This window comes from Cibotium barometz, chromosome 31 (assembly GCF_041138505.1).
Source record: "Cibotium barometz isolate CiBa-2024 chromosome 31, ASM4113850v1, whole genome shotgun sequence".
Lineage (NCBI taxonomy): Eukaryota > Viridiplantae > Streptophyta > Polypodiopsida > Cyatheales > Cibotiaceae > Cibotium > Cibotium barometz.
This window is the reverse complement of record NC_141076.1, coordinates 36,289,910-36,315,672: the sequence shown is the minus strand read 5'-3', so window position 1 is coordinate 36,315,672 and position 25,763 is coordinate 36,289,910. Positions and strand designations below refer to the sequence as shown.

The 25,763-nt window shown below is 47.2% G+C and overlaps 1 protein-coding gene across 3 annotated transcripts in view; it reads left to right on the top strand.

Annotated features, from left to right (window-relative positions):
* Nucleotides 1–25,763, top strand: part of LOC147620810 (aspartokinase 2, chloroplastic-like) — a 44,748-nt gene that overhangs the window by 6,487 nt on the left and 12,498 nt on the right. For 2 of the 3 annotated variants that reach the window (XM_086825088.1, XM_086825086.1), the window contains exons 7-10: nucleotides 10,182–10,298; nucleotides 10,417–10,536; nucleotides 10,629–10,721; nucleotides 10,847–10,963. In XM_086825088.1, the coding sequence (XP_086681214.1) occupies nucleotides 10,182–10,298; nucleotides 10,417–10,536; nucleotides 10,629–10,721; nucleotides 10,847–10,963 (447 nt within the window). Of the gene's footprint in view, nucleotides 1–10,181; nucleotides 10,299–10,416; nucleotides 10,537–10,628; nucleotides 10,722–10,846; nucleotides 10,964–11,073; nucleotides 11,438–25,763 lie in introns of those variants that run through there. The other variant, XM_086825087.1, reaches the window with a different exon arrangement.

The window sequence follows — 25,763 nt, the reverse complement described above, 5'->3', positions numbered from 1 at the left end:
CATTTGGCCTCTCTTTACAACAGGGTATCGCCCATGAAGAGGATTTCCTTGGAAGTACAGATGCGGGTTATGAACCCTGCAAAGTCGTCGACGATGCGGGAGCATATTAACAAGCTGCAGGCTCTGCAACAGGAAGTGCTTCAGGCTGGGAAGGAGATATCGTCAGAGGACATGGCCATAACGTTGTTGTCGCACCTGCCCTCTCAGTACTCAGCATTTTACTCATCTTTGATTACCAGTGGGGCAGGCTCAGCACCATCACGTGGGAGGAGCTTGTGCCCATGGTTCTGGACCACGAGGAACGATTCACGAACCCTCCTCAGGGTGGAGGTTCGGAGGCCTTAACTGGCCAACGGTCGAAAGGCCGTAACACGGGTAAAGGGAAGGCTTCGTTGGAGAAGTCTTTTGAGAAGAAGTCCGTTACTGACCGCGAGAAACTAAAGGCAGAGAGGACCTGTAATGATTGTGGTGAGAAAGGCCACTATTGGAGGCAGTGTCCAAAGCGGAAGACCGAGAAGGGTGAAGATTCCTCAGCAGCAATCATGCAGACTCCGGCTTTTGTGCACCTGGAGGTGGTGGACACTGCTGTTTCATTTTCTTCAGGTAGGGAGGAGATTGGAGGACTCTCTGCAACGGATACTCGGGAGTGGATTCTAGATAGTGGTGCTTCCAGGCACATGACTCCTTCCCGCTCTGGTTTACAGGATCTCTGCAAGTATTCTGGTCACATTCTTATTGGGGATACATCCACTATCCAAGTTCATAGTGAGGGCAACATGGAGATAGTTCCCGATGGCAGAGGGGGAAAGCATTCCTCCCAGGTGTTGTATGTTCCGGCACTTGGTTTTCATCTGTTGTCAGTGCATCAGGTTTGCAAGACTGGCGTCCGGGTGGAGTTTGATGAGCATTTTGTTGCTCTCCGGGACAAAGCAACAGGCCAAGTGGTTTGGGAAGGCGGAGTGGAGAATGGAGTTTACAAGCTTTCAGCACTCTCTCTCCCAGGTCCTCAGGTTTGTGATGAGTGGCAGTCTGGTAATGGCCACTTAAGTGTGGATACGCTGCAGGTGCAGGCTTTCCGGGACCAGATGGTGGATAGCTTGCCAGTAGATGGCAGCAGTTGGCAGGAACTCTCCAGTACTGATGGATAGCTTGCCAGTAGATGGCAGCAGTTGGCAGGAACTCTCCAGTACTGATGTTGGTAGTTCTTGTGTTTGTCAGTCAGAGGAAACTGAACAGGTAACTTATGCTCTGATGTCTCGTAGTATTCGGGACAAAGAACCTCCTATAGATGAGGATGTTCTTTCCACGGGGACCTTTCGGAAAGCCAGGCAGGTGGCAGTTGATTACTTGCAGAAGGAGGTGCATACTCCAGGCTTTGTGGTTCCGGATTCAGAGGGGGTGGTTGACAGGTTTCAGAAGGCCTTGCGTGGTCTTCATTAGGTTTCCAAGACTTGTTTTTGCACCGTAACAGGTGTTGATCCTTGTGAGCAGTGTGATGCCTCTTTGACTCAGAAGCAGAATGGTTCATTGATTTGGTTGATGGACACCAGATTGGACAGGAGCTTCCTGATGAGGCAGTTGAGCTCATGGTTGCAGATGACTCTTTGGGAGGCAGGATTGCGTATCCTGTGGTTTCTGTGGCATGCGAAGGATCATGGACTCTTTTACACAGGAGGGGGATTGATTGATGGAGTCCGACTCCACGGTTGGAGTGACTCAGTGTGGGGAGGAGATCCGGACACGAGGGGATCTACTTCAGGCCCAGGAGCAGTTTTATGGAGCAGTAAGAGGCAGTCATCTTTTGCCTTGTCGTCGACAGAGGCAGAGTACCGAGCTGCTTGTGATGCTGCTTGTGAGGTGGTGAGGTTGCAGAGGTTGCATTGCAGGATTGGGCTTCCACTGGAGGAACCCATGGTCATCCAGAGGCACTTTGTTCGTGAACAGATCGTTGTTGATGACATCTTGCTAGAGTTCTGTTTGACAGAGGACAGTACGGTGGACCTCTTCACGAAGTCGCTATCTCACAATTTGCTCAGGCGGCACCCCAGCTCCCTGTGGTTGGTTTCACAGTCAGGAGCTGAGAGGGGGTGTTAGAAGTCATCTCCTTTCTATTTTTATACACCAGGGCCTTTGTTGTGGGTGTGCCCGCCCTTATGAGGTATTTTCTCATTTTTTCCCACTCTTTGTATTTTTCCCCTATTTTTCCCATTTCTTCTGTGGCTTGGGAGGCAGTCCTGAGGTGGCAGGAGGACCCAGTAGCTGGCCGACTGATGGCACTAGTCCACGACTCCATTTCTGAGATGGCCGACTGTTGACACCTGGCCGACTGGCTGTTTTTTGCTGGTCGTGGAGATTCGGGACCTGTCGGCTGTCTGTAGCATAGGCCGACTGGTATATGGGGCCATATAAATAGGCCCCCAGCCCCCCATTCCATTTTGTATCATACTCCGGGATCTTCTTGTGTATATAGAGCAGAGTTACACGCCTCTTATCTCTCTCTCTTGTGCTGTATTTTTTCTGCATGCGTTTTTTGCTCTTGTGTTCCCAGATCTGGTCATCATCTCAGTTGCGTATTCTGACAAAATCTCCCGAGGGTACGTGTGGGCGAGCCCCTCACACGTGACCACTGATAAAGTTGCACATGCGGAAGCAAAACATAGGAGAGAGGGAGAGCAAAGGAGAGAGAGACATCAGACAATGAACATCATGTTATGTAGCAAGAGGCTTTTACAATGGCAATATTAGCCAACAAATGGTGTAGAACGTGTGCCTGTGAATAGGTTAGATGATTAACAAGTGAATATGGGAGGGCCCCTTTTATCGTGATGCTTGGATGTTGGCTGACAGCCCACGACCTACTAAAAAGGAGATAAATGGATAAAACCTCATAAATAGGCATTCCCCAAATACACTGAGATGCACAATTTCTAACACCCCCTTTGCAGCTCATAGTGTGCAAAGTCTGAAGAAGATAAGCTAATGAAGATGCAACCATGGACACTCCAGTATTGCGCAGCACTAGATACACCTCGGAAAGAGCATATGCCAACCTGACTCCTTGAAACAAAGTGCCACCCTGAACAACAAGGAACTTTGCTTGGCTCCGAATTCCCACCAAGTGTGTAGTGAACTCCAAATAAAATGATGAGTTACTGGACACACCGCGCCCATAATCCCCAACAATGGACTGTGACCGCGCCCATAATCCCCAACAATGGACTGTGAACACATCACGTCCCAAAAACCTCGAACAATGAACTTAGAATACATCCAGTCCATAATCTTTGCTACACCAAGCAATAGACGAGGAACACATCCAGTCCATAGCTCCAAAATGAACTTGTCTCGTCAAATTTTTTTAATGCTTGGAACTTTGACTCACGGATCCCATGCACTAGAAATGGAGCTACTAACAGCCCCCTCTCCCGTCCACAAGCCTCCTCTGGCTGGAAGCACATGGGGGAGAACTATCTGTATAAGAAGTTGACCATCCAAGTCCTCCCTAGCTTGTGTAGCCTTGGGGACACTAGAAGTATCAGAGTCATCCTCTTGTATATGATCATTGCCCGTCTTTGAAAACTTGGTCCTAGCCTGGGGTGTACCTTTGGTCTTGCAATCCTTGGCCAAATGAACCTGCTTTCCAGAAGAATAGCAATGACACCGTCCTGTCTGTTGCATTGTAGCAAGTGCTTGATCTTGTCCACTAGGAGGGAACGTTACCTGCTCTTGAGAAACAAGGATAGATGGCTCCTCCAAGAGGAAACCTATATCCACGGCAATAGCACATCTCTGCAAACAAGCATTTGTGTCACTGATGATCTGAACACTCCACAACCAATCTCCAACACTTCTCCAACGGAATGAGGCATGAGGAACAAGGCTACAAGCGGCCCCCTCTCAAAACTGAGAGAGGAAGGGGCTGGACAGTAGCAAACGGTCCACCAAAACTTACCGGAAAACACCCACAAAGCATGTAGATCCATCAAAGAAGAGGCAGGCTGAAGATGCCACAAGTCTGTTGTCACGACCCTGTGTTTTTCTCTGGACAGTATGTAGGTGTGCACAGGGACATGTGGACAGTGTGAATGGCACTAGTTTGGGGCCAAGTGATCAAAGTCCCTTCACATAACCCAAGGGGACAAAGGTTTAAAAGCCTTAAAAATAAAAGAACACCTCCTTTTTGAAAGGAATCGTGGCCCATATGCTATTATTGGGGCCTATGCTCTTTTTGGGGGAGTGGGTTGCATCTGCACGCAAGTGTGTGTTCTTTTTGGAGAAGAGGAGGCTGGCGGGCTGCACCCACATGTTTGCTCTTTCTCTGGGCGACTAGTGGGCTGCTGGAAGCGCAGGTGGGACTGCCTCTATCTCTCCCATGCAAACAGTCGGGCCAGCACATGTGGGCGTTTTGCTTTTTGGCGACTGGGGGCTGCAAGCACAAGGTGGGACTGATCTCTCTCACGCGTGGAAGGCAGCACAGTGCTGGACTGTGCGCCCACTCTGGCTGGCTAGGAATCGGGCAGCATATACATGTGCTTTGGCTCTTAGAAAAGGGGGCTGGACAGCAGGTTGGAAGGAGGCGCAGGGCTGTAGGCGGCTGCAGGAAGCGTACAGCTGTGTGGGTTTCTCTCTCTCGCCTACACACTTGTGGGGCATCAGCTTGGTGTTTGGTGGTTCCGAACACATGAACACAGACATCATGTCGATGGCGTTCAACTGATGGAACTTTCAGCTTCTCTTTGCTTTGGTTCAGGACTGTTTTGGAAAGGGTTTATGAACTGTTTCGTGGCAGTGCATGTGGCTACAAGCATGAGCAATTCCGGGACTGTTTTGAGATCAGTTCGAAGGCTGTTTTGAGACTGTTTATGGGCTGTTTTGCGTGGCTGCAAGTACACTGTGTACATGGGTTATTGGCTGCAAGTACAAGGTCACCTGGATGCGTTTCTTGGCATGGTAGCGACGCAAGCTCTCATGGGTGCATACCCATGGAGCAGATTGCTTTCTTCCTGCTTGGAAGGAACAGAGGGACCTGCAGTTTTGGGCATACCTATGTAACATAGTTGTGGGGCAGAAATACAGCCACACATATTCAGTAAGAGCTCTCTCTTTTGTTTGTGTGTTGTGTTGGCACTACATTTGAGTATGTGCCGAGAACGTTTTCACGTGGAAACAGGACATGGGTTTCATGTTGGGCCAGACTAGATGTTTAATGGGGAAACAGGTCACCCGATGTTTGCTGAAATAGGTCCGTGGTTTCTTGAGGAAACGTGTTTTTGGGTTTCTCCAGGAGATAGGTCACATGCAGGCAGCAGTCACAGGAGTGGACACTGTTAGAATGCGCAGCGGAGATGATGACCAGATCTGGGAACACGAGCAAAATGCAATGCAGAAAATAACAACACGAGAGAGAGAGAGAGATAGAGGCGTGTAACTCTGCTCTATATACACAAGGAAGATCCCGGAAATGATACAACCTGTGGCAAGGGACTGGGGGCCATTTTATATGGCCCCCCTACAGCAGTCGGCCTGCTGTAGGGTAGCCGACAGAGCCTGAACCTCCACGACCAGCCATGAGGACCAGTCGGCCAGCAGCAAGGAGTCGGCCAGCTCATCGGGGGGGGGGGGGGTCGTGGACCTGAAGCAACACAAACAGCCAGCATCAGTATGTCCAGATGTAGTTGGCCAGCTTTAGAGGTCCTCCTTCCACAACGAGGCTGCCACCCAAGCCACAGAAAAATAGGGGAAAATGGGAAAAAAATACGGGGAGTGAGGAAAAATGAGAAAACACCTACAAGGGTGGGCACACCCACAACAAAGGCCCTAGTGTCTACAGAAAGACAGGAGATGACTTCTAACACCCCCTCTCAGCTCCTGGCTGTGAAACCAACCACAGGGAGCTGGGGTGCCGCCTGAGCAAATTGTGAGATAGCGACTTCGTGAAGAGGTCCACCGTACTGTCCTCTGTCGAACAGAACTCTAGCAAGATGTCATCAGCAACGATCTGTTCACGAACAAAGTGCCTCTGGATGACCATGGGTTCCTCCAGTGGAAGCCCAATCCTGCAATGCAACCTCTGCAACCTCACCACCTCACAAGCAGCATCACAAGCAGCTCGGTACTCTGCCTCTGTCGACGACAAGGCAAAAGATGACTGCCTCTTACTGCTCCATAAAACTGCTCCTGGGCCTGAAGTAGATCCCCTCGTGTTCGGATCTCCTCCCCACACTGAGTCACTCCAACCGTGGAGTCGGACTCCATCAATCAATCCCCCTCTTGTGTAAAAGAGTCCATGATCCTTTGCATGCCGCCGCAGAAACCACAAGATACGCAATCTTGCCTCCCAAAGAGTCATCTGCAACCATGAGCTCAAATGCTTCATCAGGAAGCTCCCGTCCAATCTGGTGTCCATCAACCAGATCAATGAACCATTGTGCTTTTGAGTCAAAGAGGCATCACACTGCTGACAAGGATCAACACCTGTTACGGTGCAAAGCCAAGTTCTGGAAACCTGATGAAGACCACGCAAGGCCTTCTGAAACCTATCAACCACCCCCTCTGAATCCGGAACCACAAAGCCTGGAGAATGCACCTCCTTTTGCAAGTAATCAACTGCCACTTGCCTGGCTTTCTGAAAGGTCCCCGTGGAAAGAACATCCTCATCTACAAGAGTTTCTTTGTCCCGAATACTACGAGACATCAGAGCATAAGTTACCTGTTCAGTTTCCTCTGACTGACGAACACAAGAACTACCAACATCAGTACTGGAAAGTTCTTGCCAACTGCTGCCATCAACTGCTGCTAACTGCTGCCATCAACTGGCAAGCTATCCACCATCTAGTCTTGGAAAGCCTGCACCTGGAGCGTATCCACACTTAAGTGGCCATTACCAGACTGCCACTCATCACAAACCTGAGGACTTGGGAGAGAGAGTGCTGAAAGCTTGTAAACTCCATTCTCCACTCCGCCTTCCCAAACCACTTGGCCTGTTGCTTTGTCCTGGAGAGCAACAAAATGCTCATCAAACTCCACCCGTACGCCAGTCTTGCAAACCTGATGCACTGACAACAGATGAAAACCAAGTGATGGAACATACAACACTTGGGAGGAATGCTTTCCCCCTCTGCCATCGGGAACTATCTCCAACCTGCCCTCACTGCTGTGAACTGGGATAGTGGATGTATCCCCAGTAAGAATGTGACCGGAATACCTACAGAGATCTTGTGAATCTGAACGGGAAGGAGTCATGTGCCTGGAAGCACCACTGTCTAGAATCCACTCCCGAGTATCCGTTGCGGAGAATCCTCCAATCTCCTCCCTGCCTGAAGAAAATGAAACATCGGTGTCCATCACCTCCAGGTGCACAAAAGCCGGAGACTTCATGATTGCTGTTGTGGAATCTTCACCCTTCTCGGTCTTCCGCTTGGGACACTGTCTCCAATAGTGGCCTTTCTCGCCACAATCATTACAGGTCCTCTACAAGCTATGGGCGGCGGCAAGAGCCCTGCGCAAGGGGAGAGGTGGAAGAGATGGGTGCAGAGCAAGCTGGGGGGGCGGGGGGGGGGGGGCTTGCTCACGATTCGATCCTTTCAAGACCTCCGAGTTATCCCCAGTGACCCTATCTCCTGCCTGCATCCAAAAGGAAGCTCTGACATGGTATCTATACTCCACCCTCCGCTCGTGCGCTTAGTACGGGCGGCAGCCAACGGAGGGTGGAGTATAGATACCATGCTAGAGCTTCCTTTTGGACGCAAGCGGGAGATAGGGTCGTTGGGGATTTCTTTGAGATTGGAGGTGCCCACAGGCGGTGAGATGTTATCCGCAGGTTACCCATTGGGGTGGAATGTATTTGTTTCTAATGCCACAGACTGTGTCTTTCATAAGATGAAAGAAAAATTGGATTACTGGCAATTGCTTACCTGGACTTTACATGTGCGACTAAGGATAGTACAGTCCATCTTGATGGCTTATGCTTGCCTCTATTGGTATGGACAAAGAAAGATATTACTGCTTTCATGTCTCACACCATGGAAGTACTAAGGAAAACCAAACCTCAGAAGAAAGCTCTTTGGCTCTTGAGATATGAATGGATTTGTTCGCCAAAGATGCATGGAAGGCTTAATATTCATTATCATGTTTTGGCAAGAATTGTGTTGTCCATCTTCTTTGCCTAGGATCAGCCTTGGATAGTCATGATTGTAGTTATGCGTACTTCACTTAAAACATATTCTTTTAGGAGATGGTTTGTATGCATTGGGATTTGCTTCTTGGTAAGTTGCGAGGGAAGATACCAGGTTGTCCTTTCACTACTAGACTGATTGCTGACTGGAAAAAGTCCTCCAGTATTTGCATTGGTCTGGAAAACCTTTAAAGTAGGTAACTCACTGAGATTGGTGGACATTCGCTGGAGTAGAGTTTTTCTAGAACCTCTAGTAGTTCAAGAGCCAAGGAAAGCCTATTTTCTTTCCACTAAAAATATACGTCTAATCCAGGATGGCAGAATTCTTACATTCCTGCAGGCACAAAGAAAATGGAATTTGGGTAAGCATTACAGGCATGATTGGTGGAAAATTAGATCGTTATTGCACCAATTTGAAGTGATTCCAATTGTTTCACAAGAGAACAAATTGTTAGATTGAACATGGTTTTCCCAAAGTACCCATGTTATAGCTCATTGCTGCTCACACATACAAATTGATAATTCTTGAGCTGTGGATTATTGTTCATTCTAATAAGCTTTGGAATATGGATAATACAACTAAATGGTGGAAACAAAACCTTCAATAGATGTGGACTAATAAATTGCCATTAAAGCAAAGAGTTTTCCTATGGCGATGTTTGGTTGGAGTGCTATGTGTTGGTGAAACTCTGGCCAAAAGAAGGATAACTTCTGCTTCCTGTGTTAGATGCTGAGAACGCAATGATACTTTGGTCTTGTTTGGATACCAAAGATTTTTTGCTGAGATTATCTGTTTCTTTGGCTGTCACATTTCCAGGATGCTATTTCTCCAAGCATTTCGGGATCTTTGGAAGAAAGACTGGCTAATTATGCAAGTTTCCTTGCTTGGACACGTTTTTGGGCACTTTGGACACTTTGGATTAGCTGCAATCATCTGATTTTCACTCTACATAGATTGACAAGTACTCATACTTCGGCCAGTCTTTGCGCCAATCTTTATATGATTGCCATAGACTACAAGAGCTGGACCAGCTGCAAATTACACTTGTTTGCTCAATGTTTCTGACCTTCGAGAAGTTTCCCTTGCTTTGGAGAGGAGCTCTCTTTGTACAGTGAAGCAATAGAACAAAGCTTTTACAAAAAAAAGCATACATTTGTTCAGCCAAGCACTCTTGTGTCACAGTCCCAAGGCAGCCCGAAGCTATCTTCAGCATTCAGCCTTCATATTGCATCTCCCTTAGCAAATGAAGGCTCTTCAAAGTGGCTTCACTTGTCTTCAACATGTTTGATGGTTCAGCAGACGTTTGGTCTACATCGTCCTTGCGTTCCGTCAATCATGTTTAGTAAGTTTTTTGCATTGCAACAGAAGTTCTCCAAAGTAATAAAGCAAATACTCCTGCTTGTGGGAGGGGGCCCTTAAGTGGGTAGATTGGGGCCCAATCTGGTGTCGTCTGCATTCTCTCTTTCTTCAGCTCTATCTCTTGTGAATAGAAGATTAAAGCCATATCCAGTTGTTGGTTAGTGCACAATGAGGGTTCTACACAGCATCCAGCAGTGCAAATCTTCAATGCGTTAAGCGAGTAGTTGGGAATAGCAGGCCATGGTAATGGTGCATGTACTGTCGTCTCTATGTATTCTTGATTCAGCCAGTTTAAAAGATACATGTCTCCCATATCCAGTCGTGGTTAGTGCACAATGAGGGTTCTACACAGCATCCAGCAGTGCAAATCTTCAATGAGTTAAGTGAGTAGTTGGGAATAGCAGGCCATAGTAATGATGCATTCAGCTAGTTTAAAAGGCACACGTCTCCTCTATTGCAATTGGTATGTGAGTCATGCATTGCTTCATTTCAGTCTTTGCAGAAAATCATGCTCATATATTCAAATATTGAGCATAAGTTGGAAGTTCTAGGGTGTAGAGAAATATAAATTTAACGGAATTTTTGAACCAGACTAAATGCCCATTAGAAGGAGCTGCATTTTTAACGTGATTCATTTTCCATTGATAGGTGTGGAAGGATGTGGATGGTGTCTTAACTTGCGATCCTAATATTCATCCAGCTGCAGCTCCTGTGCCCTTTTTGACCTTCGATGAAGCAGCAGAATTGGCTTACTTTGGCGCCCAGGTGCTTGTGTGATGCCTGCAGCTAGTTTTCTGTTGAAGGCTGGTCCAAATATTCCCAGAGGCTTAACTATTTGCAAGTGAGTGCCTATTTTCTTCTGCCTTATTTTGGTGGCTCTCAGGTGCTTCATCCTCAATCCATGAGACCTGCTCAGGAGGGAAACATACCTGTTCGTGTCAAGAACTCTTACAATGCACAGGCTCCTGGCACTCTCATCAAGAAGTCAAGAGACTTGAGCAAGGTTTACTTTTTGAAATGCTCACAGTAATCTTTGGCTTTGTCTTCTCCCCAAAATTTTCCTCATAGAGACATTTTACTGAACTTTGGTGTCAGACTTTTCTTACAAGTATCGTGGTGAAGCGAAACGTCACCATGTTGGATATTGTCAGCACTCGCATGTTAGGCCAGTTTGGCTTTCTTGCAACGGTAATCTTGTCAATTCTTACGTAGCAGAGCAACCTCTGATACCATCCCTCATTTAATACAAGATGTGAACAGTACCTATTTCTTTGGTTGTACTCAAAGGGTAAGCTTATGTGGACAAGTTGCAGGTTTTTTCCATTTTTGAGAAGCTTGGTATCTCTGTGGATGTTGTTGCCACGAGTGAAGTCAGTATCTCACTGACTCTTGATCCATCAAAATTATGGAGCAGAGAGCTGATTCAGCAGGTAAGTGTAGGTCTTTTGAACGTCTTAACTACTATAGTGCAAGCTTTGCTACAAAGAATCTCTTCCATCCCACTCTCACATCTACTTTTGTCATCCTCTTTCTTTGTCAGGGTAATTCTTTAAAGAAGATATGGACATGGCTTCTTTCCGTTATACATGTTTCTAGACATTTACATTAATTTAGTCCGAGGCAATTAGGCCTAGACCGGACATTATTCGTGTGTGCACGGGCAAGGGCCTAGTGAATGTTAGACATTTACATTAATTTAGTCCGAGGCAATTAGGCCTAGACCGGACATTATTAATGTAAATGTCTAACACATGTGTTAAATAATGTCGAATAGTTTGAATTTCCTTACTGATACAAGTTAAAACAGTCTGAAAGCTATTAAAAAAAAATCGCATTAGTAAACTCATATGTAACAAGTGTTTCGTCTGTTTTGGAACACTAAATAGGGTTTTGTAGCTACAAAATGGGTTTTTATACGATTATGCATTTCAGTTTTCAGAGAGTTCATTTCAAGTGGCTGTAATGGTAGCTCCCTAGGGGAGGGTAAATGAATGTGAGTCTGGTTTGGTTCGGGTTTGACGTGTATCGATTCTTCTTGCTTCTCTATGAATAAGAGAGAGTTCTAGAGAGAGAGAAATTGGTGCCGCTGTTGTGGAGGTAATCTTGCTTCCGCCACTCTTTTTAGAGCCTCTACCATTCCGTAATGCAAGGCTTAGCCATTGTTCTTGTCTATGAACAATTTTGTGCTAGGTTGAGAAGTGTGCTGAGTGAAAAAGAAGAAAAAAATGGTTGTTTTTTGTGTTTTTGTTGATGTTTTGGTTTGTGAGTACTCGGTAGACCTTGAGGAAAGGAAATCTGTTGTTTTGCTTTCATTTACATGTTTTTTGCACGACGCCGTGAAAGTGCTGGTTGCCTCAAGATTGACTCTATAGCTAATGGGTGGTCACAGAGCTGGCTGCTTTATAGGAAGTATGTGGACATGATTCCCATCATGGGATATCCTGATCCTCTGTCCTAAATTGAGGGCCTTTCCAGCCCGCTTCCTGTAATCCTCAGTAAGCTTGAAGAGTCTCTATTTCCCACTCCCCCAAAGATGTAGTGTCTTTCCCAAAGTTGTAGTTCAAATGGAGGATGAGGTATGGTGATGTCAAGGATATTCGGGACAAAGGCTAAGGATCCCATGAGGTAGTCCACTATGCTGGGAGCTGCAAATGGTCTCGTTATCTATAATGGGATGTCTCGATGGCCCTCCTCCGACGCCCTCACCTCCTTCCCTCACTGTGCCCCTATTAGCCTACATGTTCAATAGATCCCTTTGTAAAGGATTTCCACCCTCTTGGTCCACCAACACCATCACCCCCATCCTCAAAGCTGGAGATCCACTTGATCCTAATAATTACAGGATGATCATGACTGGCCACACATTGGCCAAACTCTATGGATCAATGCTAGAGGCGGAGCCTAGTTCATTTGCAGAGAGCCAGGGATGCAGAGCCGTAGGAGAGGCTGGCTTTCGGAGGAGCTACTCTACCCTTGACCACATCTTCACCCTCCTTGCCATCATCGAGGAGGGTAGAGCACGACATCAGAAGATTTACTGCTGCTTTGTGGATTTCCGTAAAGCTTTTGATATTGTATCCCGAGCTTGCCTTCTACACCGTCTACATGAGATAGGAATCCCATCTGACATGGTTTGGAGCATCATCGCCCTCTATGAGTCCGTCACACGTCACACCGGATGAGTGAGAGCCCCAAGAGGTACATCACAAGCGATCTCTAGCACTAGTGGGTGAAACAGGGCTGCCCTCTATCACCCACTCTTTTCGGCCTCTACATTGATGAGATCTCAAGCTTCATTGACGGATTAGGCGGGGTTGGTCCCACACTGGCAGGCATATTGATCCCCATACTACTTTATGCAGATGACATCGTCCTCCTCTCAGACTTAGCCGAGGGGCTTCAAAGATAGTTGGATGCCTTACAGGACTTTTGCACTTAGTGGGACCTCTCGGTTAACCTTGGTGAAACCAAGGTAATGGTCTTCAATACCTCTCGCCCCTTCACATCCAGATTGAGCTTCACATATAGAGGGGATCTTGTGGAGATTGTCTCATCCTATGTCTACCTTGGTGTCACTTTCAGTGGCCCACGCTTCACCATGCTTCTTGCAGCACATGCCAGAGTGACACGGGGTTATGCAGCCTTGAGCTTACTTGAGCAGCAGTGCTTCCAGGCACATTTCCAAGAGCCCAGGATGAAGGGCTGGCTTTTTGACACCCTCGTCACACCAGCCTTGATGTATGGAGCAGCCTTCTGGGGGCAGATTTATCCGATGAGGATTGGCAGCGAGTTGAGAGGCCCCAAGTCATGATATTCTCTTGTATGATCCGTAGCAAACCATCAGTCCCACACCAGATTATCCAGGCAGAGTTTGTTGTAGCCCCGATGGTAGTGGATGCACTCTTCCAGACAGTCACATACCTCCATCGCATCAGTCACATGGATCCCCAAAGGTACCCGAGGCTTGCCCTGGAGTCCTCAAGACAGCTAGCACTTGAGGGTCACTCTGGAGTATGGTATGCACTAGTTTCCACTTGGTTCTCAGTAGATGGGCTCCGCATGGACCGCCTAACCCCCCCTTACAGTACAGTTTGGACTCCCCTTTTCTTCGGCTCTCTCACGAGGATACCAACCGGGTTATCCGGTTAGATCTTCTCAGCCTCTACACCCATTGCACATGGATCACACCCTCGGAGCTCCTCACGAAGATGCACTTCTACAGAGATCACTTCCTCACACTCTTTGAGGATGGATTCATCTAGCAGCCGGGCTACTTGAGTGTTCACATGTCACATGCTATGCGGATTGCAATTGGCCATATACGGGTTTCATCCCATCGCCTCAGAGTGGAGACAGGTAGAGCTGGGCGCATCTTCAGAGCTGGGAAGCTCATCATACGGAGACCCTGAGAGGAGAGGATATGCTGATTATGCCACACTGAGGTTGAGATGGAGGAGCATTACATATGCTATTGCCGAGTATACTATGAGATCCGCGGGAGGTTACACTGTCTATTTCGTGAGGGATTTGGTCCACTCTCCAGGATCATTGACTTCCAGGACCAGCATTGCCTAGGCCTCTTCCTGCTTGAGCTCCGTGGACACAAGGACACCTTCTTGAGAGAGCTTCGGCTCCAACCACCCCGCCCCCTCCCACGCCACCAACCATCACCAGTTTCTTCTGGACCCAGGAGGTGGAGGACACCGATATATTGGATCTTGTGGACCGTCCATGAGCTGCTCTGGACCTACCTCGCCCGAGAGGAGCTACCTCGGACCGAGCCTTCGCACTCCAGCGTGCCCGACACCCCCCCCCCCCCCCCCCCCCCCCCGCGACCATGATCATGATCACCTCATCAGCTCCAGATCCAGGAAATGCTCCACCGCCATTGAGCTACCTTTCCAGGTGACATAGCTGAGGGAGACCTCTCGGCCATACTCATTAGCCCCATGCTTGATATTTTGGAGAGTGGTATACGATCTACTCGGAGCTGATGCTGCTCTCATGTTTCTATGTTCTTAGTATTTCCTTGATGAGTTTCCATGGACAGTTTTGTATCCCCAAGTGAGATAGCTATGTTTATGTTTTCTTTCTGTTTTATTTTCCATTCCATGATGAGATATGCCATGGACATTATTGTATCACTTTGGTCTCATAGGCCCATTGGGTCTTTAGTAGACGCTTAATATATCTTTCTTTCTTTCTCTCTCTCACTTGCGTTTGTTGTGGTTCGCTGCCCCACCTTCGTTCTCACCTGTGGTTCGTGGTTCGCTGCCCCACCTTCCTTCTTTGCCTTCGTTCACTGCCATCCTCAGCCGAGTGTAGTCTCTCTCTCTCTAGTGCCAAGGGAGTCGGCTTCTAGAGGTGAGAGGATACAGATGGGAATCTGTCCACCACCCACAGCCAAACACAATAGGGGGTACACGGGGGTCGGGAGGGGTGGCTTTACTATACAAGGAGGAGCTTCAACATGTGATACAGGTGGTCGGGCGGGATGAGGCTGCACGGTTTTTGTGGGTGAGGATCCAGACAGAGAGGGCCCAGGACATCTACCTTGCAATGTGCTACTTTCCACCCTCCGCTACCCATGGAGAGTCCCCGTACTTGCCCCTTTATGATGACATTATGAAGTTTTCCAGTGTAGGGGACATCCTCGTAGCTGGAGACTTCAATGCCTGCACTGCATGGGCATAGGTACCCTTCTTTGAGACAGATGATCCCATGTACCAGGAGATTGACATGGTGGGTACGGATTTGGAGCGGACATCATAGGATACAACAGCCCGCACAGACTATGGAGAGTATCTCTCAGCCCTCGGGAGGGCTCATAGGCTAGCCATTTATAATGGCCTAGCCAGATGGCCTGGATCCAACTCCTTCACCTCCTGCCCCTTCGGACATGGAGCCAGTACAGTGGACTATCTAATGGGATCCCTCTTTTTGATCCCACTCATTCCGGAGTTTACCATCTCGCCTTGTCCCATCGGTGTTGCAGCTGACCATGCATACCTAGCCTTCTTCCTCACGTGCCGATACACCACCCAACCACCTGCTTTACCCCATCACCGCCTTAGATACCACTTCACCAGAGAGAACTCTTCCATCTATTCTAATCACGTCTACCGCATCCTCTTTGATCTCGACCCCCACATCCCACTTGATGAGCTTACCACACAGCTTGCAACCACCCTCCATACGTCCGCTGCTGCCGCCTTCCCGCACTCTAGAGCATCACCAGGAGCGACTGTCCCACAGAATAGCTGGTATGATGAGGAATGTTGTGATACCCGAGCCCGTCTACATCGAGAAGTGGCGCTAGGATCCACCACTCACCAGTAGGTGCGAGTGATCTTCTGATGCCTCACACGGAGGAAAAAGAGAGCCTACATAGGCTCTAGACAGGCTTGAGCAGGAGCTATACCAACTATTTCTTGGGAGGGATTGTAAAGAGGCTTGGAGGATCTTCTAGGATCATCGCATGCCGACTCCGATTACTTCACCCGGCACTTGGCACACCTATGCCACCTCTCTCTACCATACCCGTGAGCAGCCACCTCTCCCCCATCTACCCGAACCTTGCCCCCACACTCTTCCTGTCACCAGGAGGTGAAACTTTTTGCAGTTGTTTTCCTTATTTACATTTCTTTATAAATATATATATATTTCTTTTCTTTCTCTTTGGTTGCTGTTGTTTTCCCCCGGGATCTCTTGGAAGGGCTTGGGCCATTGCAATGTCAGAATGGGTCAGCCAGTGGGACTTTGGACCAGTGGCTGGCTAAGCCTGAGAATTGCACTGAAAGATGAATGACAGTGTCTAGGACATGGGCACTGAATGAGGGCATAGGCTGGTTTACACTAGTAAGTGGTCGCCACCGAAATGTGAATGTATCTTGAGCAAATTCTAAAGTGATCGTAGTGGTCAAAGATGGTCAGGAGACCAGAAGGAATGCAGATGACATCATCCCTAAAATCCAGGGAACTGCTATTTTGGGCAGTGTCGGAATTGAAAAGTGTTTGCGTCAGTTTGTGCAGAATGTCAAGGGGACCAAAAGCTGGCAAAGGACTATTGTGAGAGTGTGAACCAGTCAGGAGATTTTTAGCTTGGAAGATTGCATGTGGAAAAGGCTTAAAAATGTGCCAAGTGTCAAATTTATGTGCATTTTTCACATTGAGAAGGGGGAAGCGTGGGATTTTGGGCTGAATGAGGCTCATTTGCAGCCATCATGGTGGATTGTTGCAGACTATGGTTAGCTGAATTGTGATGTTTTGGACTCCATTGGGTAGTCTGATGCCTATGGAAGTGAGCCTGTCAGTTGGGATTCATTCTGAGATGTTATGGAACAGTTTTAGTGTAGTTATGCTGGCAAATTTCTCCCAAAATTTGTAAAACTCAGCTGGTGCAAGTAGAGTGCTCTGTTGCACTCGTGCTTTGTATTTTCCAACTTTTTAACAATAAAGAAATACCGCAAGGGGCGCCGGACTTCGGGGCCAATGTGTTGTTGAGCGAGGGAGCGAGGATTCTGTGATTGTGTGTCTGAGTAAGTCCAGGTTATTTGTGAATGAATTACCGCTTTATGTGTCCATAGACCGGTTTTACTTCCTTTCACCTGAGCATGGTGAGAGATGCTATTGATAGGATGCAGACTGGGAGAGCACATGATCATGATGGACTCCTCACCGAGCATTTCTCTCATGCTAGGGACACACTAGCCCCTTTATTGGTTCACATGTTTAACAAGGCTCTATGTGAGGGCTTCCCCATCAGTTGGTCATCGAATACTATTGTACCTATCTTGAAAGCAGGTGACCACATGGACCCTCGGCAACTACATGACTATCATGATTGGTCACACCTTAGCCAAGATTTATGGTTCGATTTTGGAGCATGAGCTTAGTAGATGGTCCAAGGAGCAAGCTTCAAGAGAGGGCACTCTACACTAGATCATATCTTTACACTACGGGGGATCATTGAGGGGAGAGCTCACGGGCATTGGATATACTGCTGCTTTGTGGATTTCCGCAAAGCTTTTGATACTATCCCATGGGTAAGACTGATGAGGAGACTGCAGGATATGGGAGTGCCAGCAGAGATGCTTTGGGGGATCACTACACTCTATGAGTCAGTCACATAGGCAGAGTACGGGCTCTAGGAGGTGACTCAGAGATCATACACATCACTATCGGGGTGAAGCAGGGCTGTCCCTCGTCTCCTACTCTATTTGGTCTATACATTGACGAGATCTCGGATTACATAGATAGATAGGGAGGACTAGGAGCACATTTAGCAGGAGTCCTGATACTGATCCTCTTGTAGCCAAATGATATTGTTCTTATTTCTGATTCACTAGAGGGGCTGCAGAGGCATTTGGATGCATTACGGGCCTTTTGCGAGGACTAGGACCTCACTCTAAACCTTGGAAAGACCAAGGTCATGATCTTTAACACCTCCCCACAGCGGATAGGTAGATCTGCAGTCTTCGAGACAGTTGACACTCCAGGGAGATACAGAGTGCTGGTATGCCAGGTAGGCACTTGGTTTGGCATGCATGGCATGCAGATGGAGGCCCTCCCCCCATTCTAGTACAGCATAGAGGCCCCGTCATTTGCTCTTAGCTGCACAGAGAGGAACAGGGTTACAAGGAAGGACATTGTTAGACTGGATACTCAGAGGACATGGAGCTCACCTAGTCGTCCATTGGGGATGAAGATGGCCTTCTATAGAGATCACCTCCTATGCCTGAGAGAGGATGGTTTCATCATCCGCCCACGCCACATGGACACACCCCTATCTTTTGGGGTGAGATGTGCGATCGGTTAGATCCGCACCTTGTCCCACCAGCTGAGAGTGGAGACTGCTAGATATGGGCCCAGGGTGGCCGCACTAGAGGACAGGCTATGCCAGCTTTGTCACATAGAGCCCGAGACAGAGAATCATTACATACTATGAGGTTCGGGGGAAGTTCCATTGCCTCTTCCGAGTGGGGTTGGACCACTTTCCAGGATCATGGACTTCTTGGATCAGAGATGCCTGGGACTTTTTGTTCTAGAGCTCCACAGACACAGGGAGTCCGTAGTGAGATCTAGGTCAACTCACTTGCTCGAGGACCAGCATATAGAGCTCTCACCGACTTCTTCCATACCCGCACTCCGAGGGTCGATCCACCCACCATACCCAGACCACACGCTAGTGTAGGAGCTCAGCCGAGAGGTGTGACACTCAATAGAGCCACCGAGTTATGAGAGCTCAACGCCCCAAACCCCATGGCCCTCGCCCACGGCCACGCCACCACAAGAGGATCCGGGCCATCATCTCCCATCATCGCTAGACCTTCTTGCGCCAACTCAGTTTTACCACCTTGAGCACCATGTCACAACGGTCCATGAGGGATGTATTAGGGTGATATGAGAGCTCTCTACTCATGTACCTAGATCAGATTTTATAGTCCTAGATTTTTGTTGCTACAGCTTGAGGAGTACGGGAGCACCATCAACAATCCCATCCATAAACTTCTTGGTAAATTGCCTTCTTCCTTTGATTTTTGTAAGGATAATATTTATTTCCGTGATCATCTCCTCCCTTTTGAGGAAGTCGTGAGTTATCTCCACGAAAAGTGCATGCTTTGCGGAAAAGGCAAGTGCATGCTTCGCAGAAAAGGCAAGTGAGAGTCTTCTTCATAGTGAATTATGCTCTCATGAGTTCTCTCTAGGAGATCAGTGAGCCTGAGAGTCGAGAGAAGACTCTTTCATAGCCGCAGTGGCGGCAAGCCAAGGAAGCAGAGATGTCCTCTATTGAGAGGAATCACACTTGGACTTTGATGCCACGGCCTTTACATCGTCGTGTGATTGGTGTGAAATGGATTTTCAAAGTCAAGTTTCATGCAGATGGTACTTTGGACAAGTACAAAGCCTGCCTTGTTGCTCGAGGATATGCTTAGAAGGCAGGTGAAGACTTTGATGAGACGTTTGCTCCTACAACTAGCTATACCACCATCAGGATTGTTTTGGCTCTGGCTGCAGACTTTAGATGGCCCTTGTTCCAGATGGATGTCAAATCCGCTTTTTTTGAATGGAGATTTAGAGGAGGAAGTTTATGTTAAACAGCCTCCTAGTTTTGTGATTCAGGGACAGGACACCCATGTGTATCTTCAGAAGAAGGCTCTTTATGGTCTCAAACAGGCACCTTGTGCCTGGTATCATAAGATTGATGCCTTCTTGTTATCTCTTGGCTTTGAGAGGACATATGCTGACAGCAATCTCTATGTGCTTCTTTCTGATGGGGATATTTGTGTCATTGTTTTGTATGTTGATGACCTCATCCTTTTTGGCTCAAATACTGAGTTGGTCACAAAGGTTCAGTCCAAGCTTTCAATGACATTTGAGATGACTGATCTTGGCCTTCTTCATTATTTTCTTGGGTTGGAAGTTTGACAGAAAGATGACTTTCTCAGCAGAAAGATGTGAAGAAGGCTGCTCTCACTTTATGGGTTGTCAGATTGTACTCCTCCCTCGTCCCATGGATCCCAATACCAAGTTATCCAAGGAAGATGACACACCCTTGGTGGATTCCACAGAGTACCAGCAGATTGTTGGCTCATTGCTTTACCTTGCCAACACCCGTCCATATATCTCCTATGCTATGAGTGTTCTCAGTTAGTTCTCATTAGCCACTCGAAGGTCTCGTTGGCTGGCAGCCTTGAGACTTCTTTGTTGTCTTTGAGGTACTTCAGATTATGGCATCACCTATTCCAGTGGTGGTGAGTTGGTTGGTTTCATAGATTCCGATTGGGCAGGGTGCATTGATACTTGGAGGTCTACATCTGGATATTACTTTATGCTTGGTACTGGATTGGTTTCTTGGAAGTCTCAAAAGCAGAGAACTGTTTCTGCTTCTTCCATCGAGGCTGAGTATAAATCCTACCTTCTCTCCTCCACTGAGGCACTTTGGATTCATCAGATTTTGGAGCATTTGTGTTGTGCCGACACTTCCCCAGTTACCATATTCTCGGATTCTCAGAGAATATGGTAACTGGGGACGACACTTCCCGAGTTACCTGTGATACGAGGACGATTCAAGCATATTGAGATGCATTATCATTTTGTACGTGACTGGATTGAGTTGGAACTTATTTGGCTGGCCTATTGTTCTACGAAGGACAATGTGGCTGATCTCTTCACTAAACCACTTCCAAGAGCTACTTTGGAGGTGTTACTTCAGTGTGCTGGTATTGGACCGCCCCTCTAGCGCTGAAGAGGAGGTGTTGGATTATATATCATCTCTAGAGGGTCTACACCACCTTTTTCATGCTTGTACTGGTCATTTTATGAGACCCTGCATTGGCATATTTAGCGGATATTATTTAGGCATTTTTCTACCATTTTTTGGCATTTTATAGCATTTTTATGCTACATATTAGTTGTCGGCCGACCAGCTCATAGGAGGGGTATATAAGAGTGCACACCCTTCCCCTCAGTTTTCATGTCATTCTTGCATATCTGCTGGAGGTCATTGGCCGCAGAGACAGTCTCTTATGCTTGTAAGCACCTACGGGCTTCCCTTGTGCTCATTTTCAGCAATAATCAACTGTTTCCAGCTGTGCTTTGGGCCTACAACTTGGGATGCTCTTTCTTTCATGACTGAGATACAATACCCCGTGGCAATAGCAAGTGCCCAACAACTCAATTTGATGCCCACTGGCAATAGCAAGTGTCCAATGGCTGTCCATATATAACCAATTAAAAAGACAAATGCCCAATGGCTGAAAATCATAATTCAATGATCTATACTATTGCCTTCAATATTTCTTCTAGATGGAAGCCTTCAGAACAATTGCCACCAACAGCTAGTATACTTCATGGGCAACGAGAGAGAGAGAGAGAGACAGAGAGCAACCAACATTAGGGCAGCCTGTAGCGGTGGGAGCCATAACGTTGGAGTACAGAGCCACCAAGAATAGAGAAGAGTTGCCAACTTGGTAGAGGCTAGTTTTAAGTAATAGAGCATTCTTAAATTAAGAGAGTGCTCCAATTTATAGATTTGGGGCTCTCATGAGGTGCCTTGCAATGTGTATAACTTATGCAAGTCCATGCGATTGTATGTGTCAGTGGGATTCATGTGCAGGATCATTGTTACTGCCTGGCATGCCTTTTCTAACTTTTTGTCTGTAATATAAGCGCACCCTGTCCCATTGTTGTTGACCTTATCTGGTTGGGAAATGTCCTTGCAATCCATGTGCTTCTTAGTGAGATGTCCCCCTTTGGTAACTGCAAGGCATCACAAGAGATGGTGATTTCATCAATCCCATAAGTTATAATCATGTCCCAAATAAATGGGCGAGACAAAACAATTCCATAAGTCCAGATATCATAAGTGGATTCTAGTCTAGTGACCCTTGGCATAGACATAAGTTCCTTGCCAACAAGGTGTCAGTCCACATGACCCTTGGCGTAGACATAAGTCCCCCATCATGTCCACTCTACCACTTGCACTCCGTGTTGGTCCTCTGAGCACACACCTTGGAGGAGAGGTGGGCTCAAGTATGCCCTACCACTTACACTCCGTGTTTGTACTCTGACCTCACACCTCGGAGGAGAGGTGGACTCAAGTCCACTGTACCACGTTCGTGTTGGTACTCTGACCACACACCCTAGAGGAGGTGGGCTTAAGTTTGCTCTACCACTTACACTTTGTGTGGGTACTCTTGATCACACACCTGGGAGGGGAGAGGTGGGCTCAAGTTCACTCTACCATTTACACTCCGTGTTGGTACTCTAACCACACACATTGGAGGAGAGGTGGGCTCAAGTGTGTAACATAAGATAAGAATACCTCACAAGCATAGTCTTGGTGCTCCATAAACATTTTTGTTACACATAGTTTATAGGCATTTCGAGTCTCGACCACCAATAGTTTTACATGCATTTCGGCTGCCAATAGAAATCCATAGAAACATCCTCAATCCATGAGTTGTCTTGCGCTCCATGAATCCAATACGTCCGAGTGAAGGGAGCCATAAATTCATATGATAATCATGTATACCATACATACCAAGCTTTTCAAATGTTGAAAATGTTTTCCTGAAACAACTCAAGGCAAACAGTTCACCCTTCTCCTTGTATACACATACAAGGGTAAGCACTTATCCAAAATGCATATTTGGTAAACACAAAACAAACAAGGATAAGCACTTATCCAAAATGCATATTTCCAAAGTAGATTGCATGAACTCATATATCCATAAGCAAGACATTCTTTTGTTCATGCTCATGATGCGTGTCTGCTTCCATAAGTGAATAGGCTCGTAGTGATTATATCCCCATAGGATCGTCTTCACACAAGAGTGTGAGAGAGCCAAGCTCTGTTAGCAATCTAACTCCGAGTGGGCCGGCATGGATTTCACAAAACACTTGACCATTAATGCAATCAAACACTTAAATTGGCCACAGTCTTAAACATATGCCACTTAGTTCCACAATACTGTAAAAGAGAGATGTGCACATTTGACACCACGTAGAGGCCGGAATGGGTCTCCTCAGGCCTGAAACGTTGAGAAGAAGGGGATCTATGAGATATGCTGATCTGCGATGCTGATTATGATGCGATGGCTTATGTATGGTTGAATGCTGCTGGTTGGGCAGTTTACTGCTGTCGGCCAGCCTGTCTGATGTTCCACGATTGGTAAATATTCATTACTGACCAGGCTGTCGGCTGGTTCCACTAATAAATGCCCTTAATGCTTATGATGCCTCATATACTGATGTTGGTGCTGAAACAGCCCCATACACATGCTTATGCTGATATATGCCTGAATAATACTTGGATTAATGCTTAAATGTCCTGCTTAATGTTTATGGGTGCTTGATGATGCCATGTCACTTGTACACCTGATGGGTGTGCACGTGACATTCCCCGATGGGTGTGCACGTGACATTCCCCTTTGCTAAATTGTTGCTGGGTGGTACACTTGGCAACCTTTCGACTCCTTTGTTGATCCTTCTCCACTGAAACCATTGCCCCCTTCTGACTTCTTCTGTCGGGACTGAGGTCGATTGTAGGAGTTGAATCCTTTGAACCAAAGACTTGTCTACTGTGGGAATTGAATGGCAAATGCTGCTAAAAGCGTTTGGAAATAACTGAGTCACTCCTGACCTGTATGCGGAATCCTTTCACACACCATCTTCATTGTTCCTGAACCTCTAAATCTCCTGCGGCGATGTTGGAGCCACTGCCATCTTCTTATGTGGAAGAGAACCTCCTAGTGCCAATTAAAGAAGCCCAAAACTCCGTTTACTCCTTTGATGATGGTTGTCATTCTTACCTAGAGAACTCATGGGTAAAACATGTACGCCTTGCAGATGCAAGACACTAGACTGAGTGTTAGGATGACTACTATGCTGATGCAAGCCTTGTGCAACCCTATATGCTGTGCAAGAATGCAGATGGATGGGTTACTAATGCATGCCTAAGGGAAAAACCCTAAGAGTGGCTTGCAAGATCTTGAGAACTGGATTTGACTAAGCGGAAGCGACTAACATGACGACTTATTGAATGACTTTTGGAATGAAAATGATCTAAGGTTGGTTATCCAATAACGCTTTGATACCAATGTGACATGTGAGGGATTGATCGTAATAATCACAACCTTAGGCTAAGCTAAACTTCACTTAATGAAGCTTAAGAGATAGACAATTAGTGTCAATGCTATGCAATGCAGCTATATTAGATGAATGGGTTACAATGAGATCTAAATAGATCTATGATGCTGTCCTAGATGAAGATCCTTCTCGGGATGAGAGGGGTAAGCTGAATTCTGATGATGAGGATTGTTCCTTGCTCCAATGCTGAGGTCCACCCTTCAATGCCGGCTTCCCTCTATGTAGGAGGTGGGAATGGTGAACTATGTGCTGAATATGAGGTCCACCCTTCGATGCCGGCTTCCCTCTATGTAGGAGGTAGGAGTGATGAACTATGTGCTGAATATGCTGGCTAAACTGCTGATCTGCTTCTCCCTTGCTCCATGGATGAGAAACGCTGAGGAGAGATGAGATGGATCTGATGCTGTCTTTATGCTGAATACGCTGATGGAAGATGACGAACTGATGCTCTCCTTGTTTCCTAAGAAGGAAATGCTGAGGAGAATATGCTGAAAACTGAGATGGTGTGACAGAAAACTGAGAGCACACGCAATAGAACTCTACGCTGAAGACGAGCACATGCAGGAGAGAACCACCAACCTGAATCTAAACGCAGAACTGAGTGTAGAAAAGCAACCGCAAAAGAGAGAGAGAGAGAGAGAAGCTGTATAAACTTTGCTATATACAAGATGTCAAAACCCCATGGATCTCCTCGTAGAGCAATCCTGAAACACAACTTGAAACCTGCAAAACAAAGCCATGAAATGTGAAGGGGGTGCAAGCCTGACTCACCACCCAACCATGATAGCCGTGAGCAAAACCCACAAGTCTTGGCTATCCCCACCGAGCCACGAGCTGAGCTAACTAGCAAGATGCACCGACCAATCTCTACTGCATGACGTCCCATACCGCCACGGAGCTACCCTTGCGGGCCTCAAGATTACTGCCGGCCTCGACAGCATGAAGCAAGTGCACGTCTGTCATGTGCACACCCATCAGGTGTACAAGTGACATGGCATCATCAAGCATCCATAAACATTAAGCAAGACATTTAAGCATTAGTCTATCCGCTACGTATTCTGACATGGTATCAGAGCCCCAGGTGACTTGAAGTTTGGAGATATTGGAGAGCTTGCGGGATTCTTGATTTCTTGAAGACCTTGGAGAACTTGCGGGAGATTTGAAGAGCTCGCAGGACTGCTGGTTTTTGGTGCTGATTGGAGATCTCTTGGGCTGTTCGGGACTTGGAGATCGGGTAGAGGGCGGCCATCACCGTTGGACAGCCACCTTGCATATTACTTGCAGCCTCTTCTTCATTTTTTCCCCATCCACTCTCCCTTCACAAGACGAAAGTATCGCCCCCCCCCCCCCCCCCCCCCCCCCCCCCCCCCCCCCCCCCCCCCCCCCGAGATGGTAAACTTGGTTGAGATGGCTGAGAAGCACATGAAGATCCCTACTCTCCCCACATTCCCAGTGGATCGACAGTTGGACGGGACCAACTATGGCATCTGGAAGGTTATAATGGAGTTTGTATTGGAGTCTTATGACTCTGTTGATTTCATAATTGTTGGTGTTCCATGGCTGAAGTTGGAGGACGGG